We start from the raw sequence: 18051 nt of genomic DNA on the forward strand, positions 1-18051 counted from the left end.
AAATTGTGTTATTGAAGCCGTTCCAAAATTTATAATATTTGGCTGATCTATTTTGGAGCGGGCTCAAAATATGGAGAAAAATTGAAAATTTGGAACGGCTATTATATAAAGTCGTTCCAAAAATCGGTCCAATATATTCGTTTGGCAGAAAATTCTAAAATTTTTTGGGAGAAATCCAATTTTCAAATGGTCATTCAAGGGCTAGTACCAAAAGTCGTTCCAATATGTTAATATCTAAAGTCGTGTAAAAAGTCTTTATAATATGTGTTTTAAATTTTGAAATTTATGTTTTCAAGTATGATATCTTAAAATTCATACACTGACTTCATTCGAAACTTAAATACATATAAGATTGTGTCCATTTGATCACATTTGCCGATCTGATTTAAAATTACATGGGCTGAATAATGTACCTGGAATTGAAGACTACTCTTATGTTTTGGATATAATATCTTGAAATCCGTATACCTAATTAGTCCAAAATTTCAACGCATGTATTCTGTTGTCGGTTTAATCATATCTAACTGTTTGATCTAAATTTTAACGGTCCGATTAAGCCATACAGTTCAACAACGTAAGATAATAGTTACATCAGTGTATGAACGGCAAAATAGTTACAAAGGTCATTTTTACACAATTGTATTTGTAAAGCCATTACAAAAACTTCACCGTTACGATTTGAAATGGCTTTTGGAATTGCTATAAAAATTTGAAAGGCTTCTCTATTTTTGAAAGCTCACCGTTCCAAAACCTAGTCCAAAGGCCGGTGTCCGTTACAGATACCAGTATAATTTTTTTAACGCTAAAAATTCACTATGATTTTTGGAATGTTGGCATTGTAACGGTCATTGAAAAAATAGAACTTTCGTTTCAAGAATCGAATATAAAAATCGTTACAAAATGTAATTCACTTGAATGGTTCATAAGCCTTTCCAATTATCTGATATTTTTTGAAATATTTAAGTTTATAATATTTTATAAATAAGTTTTTACTTTTTAAGAAAAAAATAAAAAATTAATATTTGGATCGGCCAAAAATTTAAAAATTGTGTTATTAAAGCCGTTTCAAAATTTATAATATTTGACTGATCTATTTTGGCGCCAACTCAAAATATGGAGGAAAATTGAAAATTTGGAACGGCTATTATACAAAATCGTTCCTAAAATCGGTCCAATATATTCGTTTGGCGGAAAATTCTAAATTTTTTTTAGGGAAAATCCAATTTTCAAATGGTCATTCCAGGGTTAGTACCAAAAGTCGTTTCGATATGTTAATATCTGAAGTTGTCTAAAAAATCATTATAATATGTGTTTAAATTTCAAAACTTATGTTTTCAAGTACGATATCTTAAAATTCATACACCAGATCATGCCAAACTTAAATACATATAAGATTGTGTCCATTTGGGCCGAATCATATTGTAGGGTGGCCCCTTTGGGTTAAGTCTGGCAACCTGGGCGGGCTGGCGGGCTTGTATTTGAGCTTAGCATTTCTTTAAGGGCCCATCCTTTTTGGCATCAGTAATGGTAAAATTAGTCGGTACAAAGGCTGTTACAATTTATAACGGCCACAAGATAAGCCGTTACAAATATTTTGTAATGCTCAAATTTGCCGTTACAAATATTTTTTTGTAGTGATATATATATATATATATTACATATATACTAAGTAATCTAATATATTCACATATACTAAAGCGTAATAATATGTATAAAAAATATGAGTATATATATACCTTGTATAAAAATATCAAATCTGGGCCATCCATTTAAATATATTATATTTAGACAGCTGATTTTATGGGCAAAAAAAAAAAAAAATCATGAACAACGTGTGTAACACGCTCTGAACTTTAAAAATTTTTCGCTTCATTTTAAAAAGTAAAAAACAAAATATTTTTACATCATTTATTTTTACGAAAAAGTTTTCTACTCATTTCCCACATCGCGATCGTATTTTTCCCAAAACCAAAGTAGGTATCATAACTATATATTTTAATACCATGAAACCTTTCACAATCTTGACATATAAATAGGAAAATTATGTGTAATCCCCATCACACTGCTAAATTATTCTTTTCTTGCAATAAAGAGAAAAAACACTAGCAAAAGTATAACAATCCGACTGTCGTAAAATTTTTCCCTTTTCTGGCCAAAGAAAAGTTCAGCCAACAGTAAACGAGGCGTCGGCGACGGTACTTAAAGGGGCAGGCGAAGGTTAGGCATAACCTGCAATTTCATGGGCAAGTCCGTAATTTAGAGCGGATTTGTATCAATTCCAGTAGATGTGAATTAAAATTTGAAGGCCGACGATAAGACATTTGACCCCAAATGCTATTTAACACACAAACAAACAAATCAGCGCGCGGCCCACGCTGCTTAAAACCTGCATATGCCATCCAAGCAAAGACGCCAAACCCAACAGACAGAGCGACGCGCTTCTAACATTTCCAGTTGGCCGGCAATTGGCAATGCATCCGCCCTTCCCAATATATATTACACTTAAACTAATCCCAACCCTCCCTCTATTATTAGGAGTAGTTAAAGTTAGTTAATTGCCACGTAGACTTCATCATTTCAAATTATAGCAACTCATCATAATATTCATGTTCTTTACGTCTCAAATTAGTCACTAATCTTTTTTTTTTTTTTAAGTAAGTTATAATTGACGTTGATGTTCTTTGTAAAATTATAAGTGCATCTTTTGAAATTGTATATATTATGTTCAGTAATGGAGGTGTTTATATAAATACTCCCGCTAGGTACATTATAGTAATATCTCCTTAGGAGTACTTGTAGCTTTACGAATAACAGATGGTGTTTGTGTTATTAGATAATTTGAGGGAAAAAATGCGAACAATTTCCATGTGATATTGTAAATGAGCAAATTACTGTCTTATAAAAAAATAATTTAGCTCAGTATTTTTTTTAAAAAAAATACAGTAATGTACGTTTTTTGAAATATAGTAATGTACCTTCATATGATTTTTAAAATGAAATAATTTATATTCATAAACAGGGAGGTAAGTTGCTTCATTTTAAAAAGAAAAGTGGATAAATTGCTATTTTTATAAGGGAGTAAATTGCAAATGAATATTTGTGTCATAAGATCTAACCTGGAGAGCGTCGATGTAATTTATAATATTTTTAATGATTCGATAACCAGTTTAATTTTTTATTTTTTTGAGTTGAATGTTTCTTTTTGTGTGAAAATAGACTACTACGTTAAAAAAATAAATGTATAAAACATCATATATTAGGAACCTTCTTCCTTGAAAGCTCCTCTCAAGAATCAAATTGGAGTTAAAAAAGTGGAAAGAAACAAAAAATATGTGTTGGCATAGAATAGTATTGATCTCTTTTTTAATATTTTGTGTATGTAATATTATACGCGTTTGTTTGTTGAGTCTCTTTTCTTGAAAATAAATTAAAAAAAAAAAAAAAAGGGAAATCATTACTCCAAAGGGGCGCGTTGAACATTGATGTGTTAGTTCAAAAGAGAATAAAGTCGCCTCTTGTTAGTGAGAGTGTGAAGAGAGAGAGAGAGAGAGAGAGAGAGAGAGAGAGAGAATCTGGTGGGCTTTGAGCTGTGATTTAGCTGTAAGTCTTTTTGGTATTCATTTCTCTCTCATCAATACCCATTTCCCTCTCACATTCACACAATCCCTAACGATAAACAATAGAAAAACCCATTTCTCCTTTCTCTCTCTTGCTTGCCTCCCAGACCACCACCACAGCCACCCAAATCCCTAAAGCCCACATCTCAATTACCCTTCCTTCTCTGCTCATTTTCCTTCCCAGATCTCCGCTTTGTATCTTGTTCATCTCACATTTTTGTTGGGTGAAAGGAAAGAGGGAAGAAAGGCCGAAACAAAAGGATTTGAGCTTCAGATAGATGTCTGGTGTGAGATGAAGCAAAGTAATTGCTGTTGCTGCATTTGGTGCTGTCATCTCAGTCTCTTGCTGCTGCTTCTGCTTTCTTTGTGCTTGTCTTTTTCTTCTTCAGCTGATGCATTCCATGTTGAAATCAGCGGCAATGGTGGTCCGCTTACTGAAGCTGAAGTGTTCTACATCAAGAAGCGGCAGCTGTTGTACTACTTGGATGAGTTTGGGGACAGAGGAGAGAATGTGACGGTTGATCCTTCTCTTGTCTTCGAGAACCCCAGACTCCGCTCTGCTTACGTTGCTCTCCAGGCTTGGAAGAAGGCCATTCTCTCAGATCCCCACAATCTCACCGTCGATTGGGTTGGATCTGATGTTTGTAACTACACTGGGGTGTTTTGTGCGCCGGCACTTGACAATCCTTCGATCCGAACTGTCGCTGGAATTGATCTGAACCATGGCGACATTGCTGGGTACCTCCCGGAGGAGCTCGGCCTTCTCACGGATCTTGGCCTTTTCCACATCAATTCCAACCGTTTCTGCGGCACTGTCCCCAAGAAGTTCAAGAACTTGAAGATACTCTTCGAGCTCGACTTGAGCAACAACAGGTTCGCAGGCAAGTTCCCTTATGTTGTTCTAAGATTGCCTAAGCTGAAATATTTGGATCTTCGATTCAATGAGTTTGAAGGACCCGTTCCGTCCGAGCTATTCGACAAGCCTTTGGATGCTATATTCATCAACCACAACAGATTTGCCTTTGAATTGCCCGATAATTTCGGCAACTCGCCAGTGTCTGTCATTGTGCTGGCAAACAACAAGTTCCACGGCTGCGTGCCGGCGAGTCTTGGAAACATGAGCAATCTTAACGAGATTATACTAATGAACAATGGGCTGAGGTCGTGCTTGCCGCCTGAGATTGGGCTGTTGAGGAACTTGACAGTCTTTGATGTGAGCCATAATGGGTTGATGGGGCCGCTGCCTGATAGCGTTGGAGGAATGGTGAGTTTGGAGCAGCTGAATGTTGCGTATAATATGCTTTCCGGGGCTATTCCACAGAGCATATGTACGCTGCCGAGGCTTGAAAATTTCACCTTCTCCTATAACTTCTTCACTGGCGAGCCTCCGGTGTGCTTGGCCCTTCCGGACTTTGATGATAGACGGAATTGCTTGCCCAATAGGCCAGCCCAAAGATCAGCCGCTCAGTGCAAGGCTGTCTTGTCCAAGAAAATTCATTGTGGTGCTTTCAGGTGTCATCGCTTCATTCCCACTCTTCCAGCGCCGCCGCCCCCTTCTCCGCCGGTAGTCATGCCAACCTCTCCCCCACCACCTCCAGTTTATTCTCCTCCCCCACCTCCTCCTGTTTATTCACCTCCCCCACCTCCACCGCCGCCTCCACCACCACCACCCTCTCCTCCTCCGCCTTCGCCCCCACCGCCTTCACCTCCTCCTCCTGTCTATTCTCCACCACCACCTCCCCCATCTCCTCCACCTCCTTCTCCCCCACCCCCATCACCTCCTCCTCCAGTCTACTCTCCTCCACCTCCCCCATCTCCTCCACCACCATCTCCACCGCCCCCGTCGCCTCCTCCACCTGTTTTCTCACCACCCCCACCACCATCACCTCCGCCGCCTGTCCCCTCACCGCCTCCCCCATCGCCTCCTCCCCCATCTCCACCACCTCCACCAATATCTCCGGCACCTTATCCTCCTTGTATACGCACACCGCCACCGCCACCTCCAAATCACCCACCACCCCCTCCACCAGTTCCCTATTACTATAACTCACCTCCTCCACCAGTATTGCCCTCGCCGCCTCCACCACCACATTCACCTCCTCCTCCACCAGTTTACATATATGCATCTCCTCCCCCTCCCCAAACCTTTTCTCCACCGCCGCCATCACCATCACCACCACCACCTTGTATAGAACCTCCTCCCCCCCCACCGCCCTGTATAGAGCCGCCACCACCACCTCCCCCATCCCCACCACCGTGTGAAGAACAGTCGCCTCCTCCCCCCTCACCCCCACCTCCTTTCATTTACAAGCCTCCACCATCACCTTCACCTCCACCACCTTATCTCTATAATTCTCCACCACCGCCACCTCCTTCTCCCTCACCTCCACCGCCTTACCTCTATAATTCTCCTCCCCCACCATCGCCCTCACCTCCACCGCCAACTCCAGTATACGAAGGGCCATTGCCTCCAGTATTTGGGGTTTCATACGCCTCTCCTCCTCCACCACCCTTCTATTGATTCTTTTTTGAGGGTCTTCCTCTAAACCATTTCCGAAACAAAAAAACAGGTACCTAAGTTGCTCATTACTTGTATTATTTACTTATCTGTTACTTCTCAGAGCTTACCTTTGTGTCATGGCATTCATGATTCTCATCACTGGGATGAGGGAACAATCCCAAAACAAAAAAACCAAAAAAAAAAAGACCAAGAAGGATCCAAGTTGGGCTTGGATGAGAGCATTTGTGCCAAGAATGTATAATGTATTGTTGAGGATTCGTGATAAATTTATCTCAGTTGCCCTTGTGGAAGAACCAAGATAAGTGGGTGACACAGAATAGACATGATCAATTAAGAGCAGAATTTTCTATGCCAATATATATTTGGATTTGTTATGGATGAATTTGAGTTGTGAAATAAAGTAGGTTTTGCAGGGAGGTGTATGTATGGAGATATCATAATCAGGAGCCGGAACTGCTACTCATGCTGTTCTAGCTTATGGGTTTTTACTGTTATTACTCTTTCTATATCATACTTTTTCTTTCTATTTATCCCGTTTATACAATAAATAATCATGATTTAGCACTTGTATTCGATTCATCAGTTCTTCTGATACAGACTCAGATCCTTGTACACTGATTCATCAGATTTTCCAGAATGGTGTTCTTGTGCACTTCCTCCTTATTGTGTTTACATGTCTGTCAGTCTTACGGAACTACATGATCATGACTTAGAACTGTAAAAGCCAGCAGAAAAGCTTATAAAACTGAAACTGATATCAAAAGTAAACTCTCCAGTTGGCCAATTAGCCTAAAATCTGAATGGGAAATGAATTTATACGACGCATTTAAAACTTTTATCCACTACCTGTGAAGCTCCGATAAGAAAACGAGATGGTGATAGCGCCAGGGAGCAGTTGTCCTCTTGATTCTTGATGCTGAGCGTATTAAGTAAATTGACATGTTTATCCCTTGCTTACAACTTTGATTGAATTTTTTTTTTTTTCAAGATTTAAAGCGATGAGTGATCGTTCCAACAATCATATTGTGATCAATAAATAAAATACGAACAATATTTACTATTATGGTAAATAATACAATAATGTTAGATACATAAAATTTTAAATAATACTTATTACTATAGTAGATAATATTCTATGTATATAGAAAAATTTGAATTTATAATTTCTAAAATTATGAAGTTTCAGCTTCGCTAATTGAATTAGGTTTTATTTTCACAACGTTGATGATCTTAACATCCTCTATGACATTTTCGAGAAACAACTCTATGGCTAATCCACCCTAAATTTTCCATTTCAAATTCAAATGTAGATTAACCATGTCGTTTTGTATATATAAATTGTAATATCGACTTTTAATAATAAATTTTGACTTAAAAGTGTGTTGGATTACGACGGAATTCGATATACATATGCCCGACCCAAGTGTGGAAATTCTTAGATGCCTACGTCTCGAACGATTAACGTTATTAGGTTATCTAGCCCTATATATTGGTTAGGCTTAATTACACTTTCACCCCTATAGAATATGAAATTATATTTTGTTCTAAAAATATTTTGAAATTACACTTACACCCCTTTAAAAATTCTCCGTTTATAGTTGATCCACTTTCATTAAAGTTTGTTTGAAAAAAGTCGAGGTTAGCAAAAAAAAATTACAGAAATTTTTAATTTTATACATTATTTAATATTCCCATATAGATTTTTTGTATTTTAAAGAGATAGATGTAATATATATCTTTGGAGTGAGGCTAACATTATTAGATTTTTCTCCTTATAAAATAATGGATAAAATTAAAAATTTCTGTAATTTTTTTTCTTGAACTCAACATTTTTTGAACTATAATGGAGGAGTCGGGTGTAAAATAGAGAATTTTTTAAAAAGGTGTAAATATAATTTTAAAGTATTTTAAAAAAAACATAATATCACATTTTTAAAGGGGTCTAAGTATAATTAACTGGTCATTTGAATTTATATTTTTATGAAGGATTGGCATTTCGGAAAGACCTACCATTTTTATGATGGGTGCCAAATATTAGTATCTATGGCAAGGGTTTGCTAAATTTCAAACCTTAGGTAAGGGGCAGAGATGTTCTCTCATATATTGTCTCATGCACTGATGTTATGTTCATACATGTATCATATATACTTCAGTTTTAAATTATAATCTATGTAATTATATTTTTTAATTGAAATAAAAGCCATATATTATTAATTTAACATTCATATATAAAAGTGTAATGAAAGATCCACGTGAAGGTGGGGGAAAAATAACCCCTCTATATATCATATTTTGGTTTGATAATTATTGTAGAAGTATGGGGATGCCATCAAATTCCAAAATGAAACTAATACATGTTTTTTTGATTTTATGGGGTTAACTTCTTAGTAGTGAATTTAGCGGAATCCTACTCGCAAGCAAAGGAGACCTCAAGTCTTTCAGAATTGGAATGCAAGACGAGCAACACAAATCATGGTAAAGAACCACATTGGGAAGACCTTGGTAATAGCCTTCCTATACCTAATTCAGACAAGTACTATAAAGAAAAGCATTTAAAGTTGTAACAATACTATGACAACAAAAGTTGTACTTGGGGCAGGGAGGTTGAATATTTATAATTTTCCTCAACTGTATAATGTTGAAAAATGATGAATGAAAAATTAAAATAAATTTATTTAAATCAAATTAAATCGTAACAAGTGATTGGTTATGACGTGCGGTGAACTTATGACAGATGGATGGATGACGCCCAATCATCATCTAGTCGTATCTAATTCAACTGAATAATTGTGTCCTGTGGTTGAAATGATATGTCTATTGGGTGAAGCCATTTGAATGAAACGACCCGTCCATTGAGTGAAGTGGTATGTCTTTTGGGTGAATGATGTGTCTATTAGACAAAATGTAATAACCTTTCGAAGGTATCTTTTCTGATCGGACATGTCCATTTAATGATACCTTTCCAATTTCTATAAATAGACCCCCCTCCATTTTATTTCATTCATTCAATTCATTCAATAGCATTCCTAAGCAATAAAAGCGTTTTGCAAGCATAGTTTTAATAAGAGATTTTCAAAATATTTTTTGGCTCGTTGTTCTCAAAGTTTATTGCTACTATTGAGATTTTTAGTCATTGTATCTTGGGAGATAAATTGTCATTTCCGTAAGCACCAGGGCGGGGCAATAATTGTCTTAAAGAAAAAGAGCCAAACTCTTATCTCGATTCATAATACACAAATCCCGCATATATTCCTTAATCCTAACAAGTTTATGACAATTATTTATTTTGTGTATTATGGCGATCGAATCTACTAATACGGCTACTATGGTTGTCCAACCACATGTTGCAGAACCTATTGTTACCCAAGGGGAAAAGACCAGAGAAATTCTCTGGTAATGACTTTAGAGGCATCAAAAGTTGTTATTCTACCTCACTATGTTGAACCTACCTAGGTTCGTAAGTGAGGAAGCCCCCGTTGTGTCTAAAGGGAAAACTGATACCCAAAAGAGGGCTACTTTGGATGCATGGGGAGATGGAGATTTCTTATGCAGAAACTACATCCTCAACGGTTTGGTGATACATTGTACAACATGTATAGCTCAACCAAGACTGCAAGAGCCCTTTGGAAGTCCTTGAAAAAGAAATACAAAACAGAGGATGCCGGATTGAAGAAATTCATAGTCGGAAATTTTTGGAGTTCAAAATGGTGGATCCCAACAGTAATGAGCCATGCCCAAGAGTTCCAAAAGATTCTGCATGATCTGCATGCAGAAGGGATGAAGCTCAGCGAATCCTTCCAAGTAGCTGCTATGATTGAAAAGCTACCACTAATATGGAAGGATTTTAAAAATTACCTGAAGCACAAGTGGAAGGAAATGGGGCTTGAGGATTTGATTGTCAGATTGAGGAAGAAAAATCGCTTGTTTGAGATAAAATCCGGAAAGCTACAAATTGAGGCTAAGACAAATTTGATGGAGCAAAATGGAAATACTAGTAACAAAAGAAAGCTTGTTGACTATAAGCTGAAAAAGTAAAAGGCTAAAATGATCAATGGATATTGCTACAATTGTGGCAAACCTAATCCTATGGCCAAAGATTGTCGACTTTCTAAGAAAAATCAAGAGCATATTTCAGAGGTCAGGTCTATACCAATAGATTTGGGAGAACTCATCTCTCTGTTGTGGTGTTTGAAGCCAATTTGGTAGACAACCCAAGAGACTGGTGGATTGACACTTGCTCTACCCGCCATATCTATTCCAACAAATAGATATTCTCAACTTACACATCAATCAACAGGAGGAAGTTGTTTATGGGAAATTCAACAATTTCTAAAATTGTTGGACTCACAAAGTAGTACTAAAGATGACCTTGGGAAAGGAACTCACTTTGATCGATGTGCTGCATGTTCTAGACATTTGAAAGAACTTAGTGTCTGAATCACTATTAGTTAAAAGTGGGTTTAAACTAGAATTTGAGTCTAACAAATTTGTACTTAAAAAGAATAACCACTTTAAAGGGAAATGACATGTAGAGAAAGTGCTATTTAAGATGAATGTAATGACTGTAATGCGTAATTTTGAAAGCAATAAAATTACTGTTTCGACTTACTTGACTGAGTGTTTTAATTTATGGCATATTAGACTAGGACATGTTAATTTTAACACTCTACGAAGATTAGTAAATTTAAATTTATTACCTTTGTTTGGAATTGATGCTAAACATAAATGTGAAATTTGTTTTGAAGCTAAAATGACTAAGGTGCCATTTCATTCTGTTGAAAGAAAAACGTCACCTCTAGAATTAATTCCTAGTGATATATGTGATTTAAAACCTTTGCAAACTAGAGGTGGAAAAAAATATTTTATTACTCTTAATGATGATTGCACAGAATAATGTTATTTTTACTTGTTGAGAAGAAAAGATGAGGCATTGGAAGCCTTTAAATTTTATAAAAATGAGGTTGAAAATCAACTTAGCAAAACTATAAAAGTTATACGTAGTGATAGAGGTGGCGAATATGGAGCTCCATTTGAGGAATTTTGTTCAGAATTTGGCATAATTCATCAAACTATTGCTCCTTATTCACCTCAATCAAATAGTATTCTGAAAGAAAGAATCGTACTCTTAAAGAGATAATGAATACTATGTTGATAAATTCTGGCTTACCCCAAACTTGTGGGGAAAAGCAATTCTTTCACCAAACCACATTGTTAATAAAGTACCTCGCAAAGATAAAAATGAGATCCTTATGAACTTTGGAAAGGTCATAAACCTTCTTACAAATGTCTTAAAGTGCCGGGGTGTTTGGCTAAAGTAGAAGTACCGAAACCCAAACAAGTAAAAATAGGGCCAGAGACCACTAATTGCATATTTATTGTATATGCAAATAACAATAGTGTATATCGTTTCTTGGTGCACAAATCAACAATCCTTGATATATATGAAAATATGATCATCGAATCAATGAATGTTGTTTTCTTCAAAAATATCTTTCCTTGCAAGGAAAGAAAAGAAGAAGAAAGTTCTAGAAAAAAAACTCATGAAGTTGCAAATGGTGATCATCAAAAAGATTAAGAACCCAAACGCAACAAAAGGGAAAAAATAGCTAAAACTTTTTGCCCAGATTTTTTAACTTATTTGTTAGAAAATGAACCAAGGACAATCCATGAAGCATTGTCAAGTCCAAAAGCTCCATTTGGGAAAGAGGCTATCAACAGAGAAATTGAACCTATTATGCAAAACCAAACTTGTGAGTTGGTGGATCTCCCTCCTGGTAGCAAATCATTAGGTTGTAAATGGGTTCTGAAAAGAAAGTACAAGGCTGATGATTTATAGATAAATATAAAGCAAGGTTGGCAGCTAAAGGGTTCAAACAAAAAAAAGGCCTTTTACTTCTTTGATACATATTCACCAGTTAATAGAATAACGCAAATTCGAGTCCTTATAGTTATTGTTGCATTATATGATTTGAAAACACACCAAATAGACGTTAAGATTGCATTCTTAAATGGCGAGTTAGATGAAGAGATCTATATGGAACAACCTGAAGGATTTGTCGTTCCTGGCCAAAAAAATAAGGTCTGTAGACTTGTCAAATCTTTGTATGGACTTAAACAAGCTCCTAAACAATGGCATGAAAAGTTTGACTGAATAATATTGTCAAATGGCTTCAAAATCAACAAGTGTGATAAATGTGTATATTTTAAGAGCACCCACAACTCTTTTATCATAGTTTGCCTATATATAGATGACATGTTGATAATGGGAAACAATCGTGATATTATTTTAACTACTAAGAGAATGTTGACAAAATATTTTGATATGAAAGACATGGGTTTAGCTAACGTAATATTAGGGATCAAAATCTCTAAAATGTCTGATTGACTTGTCTTATCACAATCTCATTACGTTGAGACTATACTTAAAAAGTTAATGACTTATGACTGTCACCTGCTAAGACTCCTCTAAATCTAAATCTACATTTAGCAAAGAACAAAGGTGAACTCGAAGGTCAAATTGAATACTCAAGAATAATTGGTAGTTTAATGTATATCATGAATTGCACTCGTCCTGATATTGCATACGTAGTCAACAAACTGAGTAGATTTACAAGTAATCCTAGGAAAGATTTGGAAGGAGTTGACTAGGGTCCTTAGATACCTAAAATACACTTCAATTATCTATATGAGATATCCACCTGTATTAGAAGGATACAGTGATGCCAATTGGACATTAAATCTACAAGTAGAAACGTATTCACTATTGGAGGCGGTGCAATATCGTGGAAGTTCTCAAAACAAACTTATATAGCTCGTTCTATAATGGAATCAGAGTTTATAAATAAAGCTGGAGAAGAAGTTGAATGACTTCGTAATTTCTTGGAGGACATTCCTTGTTGGACAAAACCAGTGTCCGCAATTATGGTACATTGTGATAGTCAGTCGGCTATAGAAAGAGCACAAAGTAGTTTGTATAATGGTAAATCTAGACATATACGTCGAATACATAATACAATAAGACAGTTGATCTCAACTGGAATCATATCCATTGACTATATAAAGTCAAAGGATAATTTAGCTGATCCATTAGCAGAAGGCCTTTCTAGAGACCAAGTATACTGTTTGTCAAGGGGATTGGGAATTAAACTTAATAATTAAATCTTTATAGCGATAACCCACCTTGTTGATTGGAGATCCCAAAATCTTGGTTCAATGGGACAACTAAGTTGTAGAGATTGTGAAAAAGCACTTGGAGTTTTACTCCTTGTTCCTATGACGTTTAGTGTTGTTAACTAAAGGGTAGAAGCGCTATGTGCGTTTAATGATTCCTATACTAAGTCAAGTATAGCATAGGAGATCACCTATATAAGTGTGAAGACGGGCCACTTCAAATGAAAAACACTTATGAATCCAAGATGATGTCCAGGGCCAAAATTGACTCAATCGTGAAAACCAAAGATATTAGAGAAGGTATTTTGGGGGTATTATTGTCTTGGTTTACACCAATGACTGAACAGTTCAAGACATCATGTTCACTTATTAGTCAAGAAATTCGATGGTATTTCTCTAAGGGAGGTTCAAAGCCACAAGCTACATTTCCTGATGCAATGACTTCTCTCTTGAAACTCTCTTAAGTGTCTACATGTTCATATGCATTAATATTCATTTATGTGGGGACTGTTGAAAAATGGTGAATAAAAAATTAAATTATATATTTATTTAATAAATTTATTTTGATCAGATTAAATCGTAACAAATGATTGGTTATGACATGCAATGCATAACAAGCTTATGACACATGGATGATGATTGATAATGCGCAATCATCATCCAGTCGTATTTAATCCAACGGAATAGTTATGTCATTTGGTTGAAATGATGTGTCTATTAGGTGAAACCTTTTGAACGAAACGATGCTTCCATTTGAGTGAAGTGATATATCTTTTGGGTGAAATGATGTGTCTATTCAGACAAAAGGTTATAATCTTTCGAAGGCAACTTTTCTAATCGGACATGTCTATTCAATGATGCCTTTTCAACTTCTATAAATACATCCCCCCATTTCATTTCATTCATTCAAATTCATTCTATAGCATTCTTAAGCAATAAAAATATTTTGCAAGCATAGTTTCAGTAAGAGAATTCCAAAATATTTTTTAATTCGTTGTTCTCAAAGTTTGTAGTGCTACTACTTTGAGATTTTAATTCGTTGTATCTTGGGAGACAAAATACCATTTCCATAAGCACCAGGAGCAATAATTGTCTTAAAAAAAAAGAGTCAAACTCTTACCTCGACTTCATAATACACAAATCCCACATATATCCCTTAATTCTCCTAACATATAATTCTATGTAAATCATGGACCCCAAAATAAATAAATAGTCACAATAAATCCATATATATTTAAAATTTTCATGGTACCCGAGCTATGTCATAAATGAGTTGATTCCAAAACTTGCCTGTAAATAGAGTTGAGCTGAGGTAAGGTCTGGGAACGCGGTATGCAATGAGAAGACAGCTTTCAAGTGATAGAGCGAATCTTGCATGAGCAATTCACGGATTATTAGGAATATAGTGCCACTAGGATCTAGCTGTTGTAAGGTGGTGCTTCAAAATTATGAAATTTTGATTTTAAATCCTAAGATAACCATGTGCTTTGATCTTTTGTTGGAATAACTATAATTTAAATACATATTTGATGGTTTTGCACTGCAACAAAATATAATATTAATGATAAAATATTAAATAATAATTTTAAAATTATCATTAAAGATATATATTAAGTTACAAAAATTCTTATCTTGTCAATATGCAATTATTAGCGATCAGAATTGTGCATAAAGATGTCACCATAGTTAATTAGTGGCATATTTATAATGATAACAGAACATAATGACGAACAAATAAATAGGCAATTATTAGCAATCAGAATTGTGCATAAAGGTGTCACTGTAGTTAATTAGTGGCATATTTATAATGACAAAAATAACGAACAATTATTTATTGTCAATACGTCGTTACTGATTATCTATAGTGTCAGTTTTATTCACAACTTCTGTCACTACTTCTATTAAAAGATAAAATAATAATATTAAAATTGTTACTAAAAATATATATTAAATGATAACAAGAATTATTAATAAAAATGGCACCATAAGTAATGGGTGACATATTTATAATATTAAAAAATATAAAAAAATAATTTACCCATTTACAATATCACATAATTCGTTATCTGAGTTATGAATTCTTGAATCTTAAGCGGCGGGTTGATAGGATCGCATTTTGTGCTTATTTTATATAATATTTTATCCTATTTTGTGACCAAATGCTCCTAATTAAATATTATTTTGTAGCATTAGGACAAAAGGAATGGAAAATGAAGAAAAGCACCAAAATGGAAATTTAAACAAGACTCAAACTCAATTTTTGGCAAGAGTTTGAAACTGCTTGGACTACCTCTGATGAAGGAAGAGTTTAACTAGGATTATAATTTTATCTCTATAAGTCTTTTAGTTCCACTAGGAATCTACTTCTAATCCTAGTAGAACTAGGTATCTAGCTATTATAAATAGGTGATGTAATTCACTTTAAGAGACAACTTTTGAACTCTTTTATTTCTCTACGTTTTTATATTATTTTGTTTTTCATGCGTTCTTCCATGAGCATGTCTAGCTAAACCTCTCATTCCGGTTGAAGACTTGGTGAACGCTTAAATCCAACGGGTTGTGAGATCTAATTTATGCTTTCTACTTTTATTCATATTGGTATTTGTGTTGTTCTCTGTGCTTTTATTACAAATAATCTGATTTATTGTCAAGAATATTTGCCTAGCCAATTGAACTTTCAAATCCGTAATTGTTTGTTTAGTTCGATAACTAGTGGTAACACAACATAATTGATTATGTAGAAGTTTTCGATTATGTTGTGGGGAATGCACAATCTAACTTAAATAAATCCTCGTAGGAATTTATTGGTTAGAATTGGGCCTTTCTAGTTCTTAATGCTGTCGGTAAATTAAATCTTGAGGACGTTCCCAAGGTTGTTTACTGATTAGGGATTTAGTCAACGGACGTTCCTTGACTATCCACAAGGTAAGGAAAGGTGAGGTCGTTAGGTCGTACCAATTGCCATAACCAATTTATCTATCATGAATAATTGTTATCTTTGCATCGATGATCAACCGTGGAATTAAGCGTGATCCTGTCTTTAACTGGAATACTCTCCTCTTATATTTATCTCTTCTAATTTTATTAGCTTTTTAGTTTTATTCTTCTTCACAATCAAAACTCCCCCTAATTATTTTCGTTTTTGAAGGAATTAATTCAAAACCAATCTCTGTGGATTCGACCCTACTCACACATCTACAAAAGTGTTCGTAGGAATTATTTTTGGTGAATTCGACACCCATCAAATTTTGGCGCCGTTGCCGGGGATTGGTGTCTTTAAATTAATTTCTTTTTCTAGTTACTTGGTTTTATGCCACGTTCTTCTCGTACAGGTGAACTTAAATTTGACCCGGAGATCGAGAAAACTACTCGTAGACTCCGAAAAGAAACCAAGCAACACAAGGAAGAGGCTTCTACTTCTTCCAAACCAGCAGCAGACTCTGAGTTAGACGTGTCCACGTCTAACAACTCTAAAGACGAAGTCATGGCCCAAAATCCCGAACGAACGATCAAAGAGATGACTTCGCTTGACTTAAATCAACAACCACTCTGCATTGAATATCCTAATTTAGATGTTGATTTTGAACTTAAATCCGGTCTCATCCACTTACTTCCCATTTTTCGTGGCCTTGCAGGTGAAGACCCACACAAACACCTCAAGGAATTTCATGTGGTGTGTTCCGGCATGAGACCTCAAGGAGTCACCGAAGAACAAGTCAAGCTAAGAGCTTTTCCATTCTCATTGGGCGATAAAGCAAAAGATTGGCTCTACTCCTTACCTTCGGGATTTATTGTTAGTTGGAACGAACTCAAGAAACTATTTCTTGAGAACTACTTCCCCGCTTCAAGGACTACAAACATCCGGAAGGAAATAAGTGGAATACGCCAATTCTCCGGTGAAAGTTTCTATGAGTATTGGGGAAGATTCAAACAATTGGTGGAGAGTTGCCCTCATCACCAAATTCCCGACCATCTTCTAATTCAATATTTTTATGAAGGATTGTCTGAGGCAAATAGAAGCTTGGTGGATGCAGCTAGTGGAGGTGCTTTGTATGACAAAACTCCTACTGAAGCACGCAAACTAATCACAACCATGGCGGCTAATAATCAACAATTCGGTAATAGAAACGACAACCCCCCACAAAGGGTAAACGAGGTAAGTACTTCTCTTGATGAACGTTTGGATAAACTTACTTCTCTTGTTGAAAAATTTATAGGGGGAAGCATTCAACAAGCCAAAACTTGTGGGATATGTACATCTTCGGGACATTACACCGACGCTTGTCCTACACTTCACGAAGAATCAACCGAACATGCTGACGCCGTTGGTAGATTTTCTGGGCAACAACAAAGGAGATATGACCCATTTTCCAATACCTATAACCCCGGATGGAGAGATCACCCAAATTTGAGGTATGGCAATCAACCTCAAAACTTTCAAAGGGTTCCACACCAACAACCACCACCACCACCTCAAGCCAATCCCAATAATAGTATGCCTCTGGAAGATATCGTGAAGACACTCGCCTTGAGCACCCAACAATTCCAACAAGAAACCCGCTCGAGCATACAAAATTTGGAATCCCAAATGAGCCAACTAGCCTCCTCCGTTAGCCGTTTGGAGTCTCAAGGTAAGTTTCCTTCCCAAACTATTATTAATCCTAAGCAAAATGCTAGTGCTATTGTTTTACGCAGTGGAAAAGAGCTACAGTCCGAAATTAGCATTAAGCATGGAGACGCACA

At 35.9% G+C, this 18051-nt stretch overlaps 1 protein-coding gene across 1 annotated transcript; it reads left to right on the forward strand.

Moving 5' to 3' along the window:
- The first annotated feature begins 3509 nt into the window (after positions 1–3509).
- LOC105162112 (Leucine-rich repeat (LRR) family protein) lies at positions 3510–6702 on the forward strand. The gene has a single exon (XM_088880606.1). It carries the CDS (start codon positions 3910–3912, stop codon positions 6136–6138), a length of 2229 nt encoding a protein of 742 aa, XP_088736732.1. The 5' UTR covers positions 3510–3909; the 3' UTR covers positions 6139–6702.
- The last annotated feature ends 11349 nt before the right edge of the window (positions 6703–18051 follow it).

The sequence above is a fragment of the Sesamum indicum genome, linkage group LG5 (assembly GCF_026168435.1).
Source record: "Sesamum indicum cultivar Baizhima isolate 11 linkage group LG5, ASM2616843v1, whole genome shotgun sequence".
Taxonomy (NCBI): Eukaryota; Viridiplantae; Streptophyta; class Magnoliopsida; order Lamiales; family Pedaliaceae; genus Sesamum; species Sesamum indicum.

Bases quoted from the DNA above. Each gene is read 5' to 3' on its own strand.
- LOC105162112 (XM_088880606.1), top strand. From the start codon at position 3,910: ATGAAGCAAAGTAATTGCTGTTGCTGCATTTGGTGCTGTCATCTCAGT.